A 3393-nucleotide genomic window follows, 5' to 3' on the forward strand; every position below is an offset into this window, starting at 1 on the left:
TTTGATACATCAGCAGATCTATCGTGTTTTGTTGTTGTTTGATACATCAGTAGATCTATCGTGTTTTATTGTTTGATACATCAGCAGATCTATCGTGTTTTGTTGTTGTTTGATACATCAGTAGATCTATCGTGTTTTATTGTTTGATACATCAGCAGATCTGTCGTGTTTTGTTGTTGTTTGATACATCAGCAGATCTATCGTGTTTTATTGTTTGATACATAAGCAGATCTGTCGTGTTTTGTTGTTGTTTGATACATCAGCAGATCTATCGTGTTTTATTGTTTGATACATCAGCAGATCTATCGTGTTTTATTGTTTGATACATCAGTAGATCTTTTGTTCTCTGTTGTTGTTTGAAAAGTAAATGTTACAAAATTGGCGCCTGTCTTTTGTTGTTTGGTAATCCAATGTGCAACAACTATCACTCTCGTTTCATAATTGTTATTTTCAATGTGGACAACACTAAATATGCTGTGTGGGCTAAACGGTTAGGTCAAAGAGTTCAGGTTTCACGCATAGCCATTCTAATTTAAAACTGGTAACCAGAGAAATGGCCTTCAGTCAGCAGTACCCACTGTTTCTGGATTCTCTTAACCAAACAGTTAGGATGCTCGACTGGCAATCTGAGGGTCGCGGGTTTTAACCCTCGTCACCGAACATGCTCGCCTTTTGAACCTCGGGAGCATATAATGTGAAGGTCAATCCCACTATTCATTGGTAAAAAAGTAGCCCAAGAGTTGACAGTGGGTGGTGTTGGCTACCTGCCTTCCCTCTAGTCCATCACCACTAAATTAAGGATGGCTAGTGCAGATAGCCCTCGTGTAGCTTTGTGCGAAATTTAAAACAAACCAAACCTTAACCGAACGGAGGGGTTAACTGTCAAAGTTATAATGCCCCCCCCCCGCCATAGTGGAGAATAAATTCATGTATGTTTACTGTTATATATTTATGTTTCATGATTGTTTGTGTTTGTGCTAATCTAATCTTAATCTAATCTCCAGGATTACCATGTTTGTGCTACTCCTTAATCTAATCTCAAGGATTACCACTTTACACAAAAAGATGTAGTAAATTAGTGTAATGAAAAGGAGAATTTGAGTGTTTGTTATTAAACACAAAAATATACAATGAGCTAGCTACCTGTGCCAGTATCGAAACCTGAATTTTAGGTATATAAGCCTCCAGACTTACGGTTGAGCCATAGTGGGCGAGACGAATTTGAAAAACACTGACCTCATTTTTCCTTTTACAAATAATAACCACCAAATCTGGAAGTATCTATGACTTCAGAGCTTATAACCGGATCGGGTCGTAGGGTCAAAGGTTTAAGACATGATGCTAATGAACACTCTCGTCAACTTTCAGCTGTGGGTGCGCTATAAAAATGACAGTCAACCCAGCATCCAGCTTTTCTGCTCAAAGAGCTTGGTGATGTTTTTGTGGTGATGGGTACTTATAGCTGGTTGTCCTCCCTCTGGCTAGTAGTTCAAAACTAGGGATGGCTATATCTGAGCCACAGATTGTTGTTTGCAATTAAGCACAAAGCTACACAATGGGCTATCTGTACTCTGCCCACCACGGGTATCGAAACACGGATTCTAGCGTTGTAAGTCCGCAGACATACGCTGTGCCACTGGCGGTCCTGAGCCATAGATGTTCCTAGCTTAGCCGTCTAGCCAACGTGCGCTTAAGTTGCCGTTCATTGGTTGGTTGATAGGTTGTAGTTTAGCACAAAGCTAGATAATAAGCTATTTGTGCTCTGTCACTACTGGTATCGAAACCCGATTTTAAGTGTCGTAAGAGTGCAGACTTACCGCTGAGTCACAGGGGGGCGTTGCCGTTCAGATTGAAAGTTCCAAATCGCACGTAAATATTACTGATACTCGGTTTAATAAGCTGTACTTAAATTAAAGATGGAATTCATTAAACAGAAATAACACCTTTTCATACTTTTGTAAAACATAAGATATAAAATTGTATAATCCTTAATATCCAACAAAACCTCCAAAAGCTAGTTTTTTCTTCTTCTTCTTCTAAAGAGAATTTAAATATAAAATTAACTTTGTTGCTTTGATAATCTATATAAAAACTTTGCCACCATTTGGAAAATTTTAGAATTTTTGTATATAATGAGTCTTATCGGGTTGGTTCACTCTAGTGGTCTGAGGGAGGAATCTTTATTCGTTAATTCGTAACTGGGACAAACTTTTTTTTAGAAACTTGTTCTCCTTGCTCAGCCGAGATCATTCTCCCATATTCGAAGAAACAACTATAATTTTACTTGTGGCCATTGTTACTTACGTATATATTTTGGTGATCTGCTGCATTACCAATTGCTAACCCTTGTTAGTCTTAACATTACAAATGATATACATACCACAACAGATCCAATGTCGATCAATAAAATAACTTTCATCTACCTTTCATAAATTGAGTGAGTATTACCATGTTTTCGCTGAAAAAAGAATGTAGATTAGAAATTTAAATTTTCACCTAGAGTGGCGTGAATCTGTATCCTGATCCTTAATGCTGCCATACTTAAGTTCGTCACTGTCTTGGTGCTTCAACAGCTTTGTCTTTTCACCCATTCCGAGTTATAATCAGAAATATGTATATTTTACAAGTAGAGAGAGAGAACACTTTCCTATCAAAGATAGACTGAACCTCGCGAGTGAAATAATTATTATCTTCTTCGACACGAGTATAACTTAGCCTCCTAGCGGTGGTTTACTGAATGCACAACCAGGTTCAAAGTTCGCTCCTTTTATACTGCTTATCTTAGGTCTTCACAAAAGATTTAAACCACGTTATAAAACGCTAGCCGGAATCAGAAGAGTGTAAGGAAAAACAGACAACGTTAGACCATGGTTTTAACATGTAGGTAACAGGTTTTAACACGTAGGTAACAGGTTTTTAACATGTAGGTCATTCTGTCTTTATGGATAATCGTTAGAAATCAATAATTACAGATTACTGTTGTGTGTGTGTGTGTGTTAATCCGCACCATTCTTCAGAAACTGCAAATTAAAAGGGAACAAACTTATTAAAATTGACAAGAAGTTTGCCAGCAATGTCGAACCCTATCAAACATTCATTTTCCAAACAAGGTCTTAGGGTTATGAGAAAAATGTTGTTTTTTTAACACTTTTGTAAAACACATTCGATAACAGCTACGATTGTTTGTTTGTTTTTGAATTTCGCGAAAAGCTACACGAGAGCTATCTGCGCTAGCCGTCCCTAATTTAGCAGTGTAATACTAGAGGGATGGCAGCTAGTGAGATTGACCATCACATTATAACGCCCCCACGGCTGAAAGAGCAAGCATGAAAAATGAAGTGTTTTTTTTTTTTGTCGTATTCCTTCGCAAAGCTAGTCATCACCACCCACCGC

The 3393-nt window shown here is 37.8% G+C and overlaps 1 protein-coding gene across 1 annotated transcript in view; it reads right to left on the minus strand.

Annotated features, from left to right (window-relative positions):
• The window catches only part of LOC111089507, a 10025-nt gene extending 7354 nt beyond the window's left edge, over nt 1–2671 (minus strand). Inside the window, exon 1 of the mRNA XM_022402140.1 lies at nt 2497–2671. Coding sequence (XP_022257848.1) covers nt 2497–2591 — 95 coding nt within the window. The 5' untranslated portion in view covers nt 2592–2671. The remainder of the gene's footprint in view (nt 1–2496) is intronic.
• Between the last annotated feature and the right edge of the window lie 722 nt (nt 2672–3393).

The sequence above is a fragment of the Limulus polyphemus genome, unplaced genomic scaffold (assembly GCF_000517525.1).
Source record: "Limulus polyphemus unplaced genomic scaffold, Limulus_polyphemus-2.1.2 Scaffold6468, whole genome shotgun sequence".
Taxonomy (NCBI): Eukaryota; Metazoa; Arthropoda; class Merostomata; order Xiphosura; family Limulidae; genus Limulus; species Limulus polyphemus.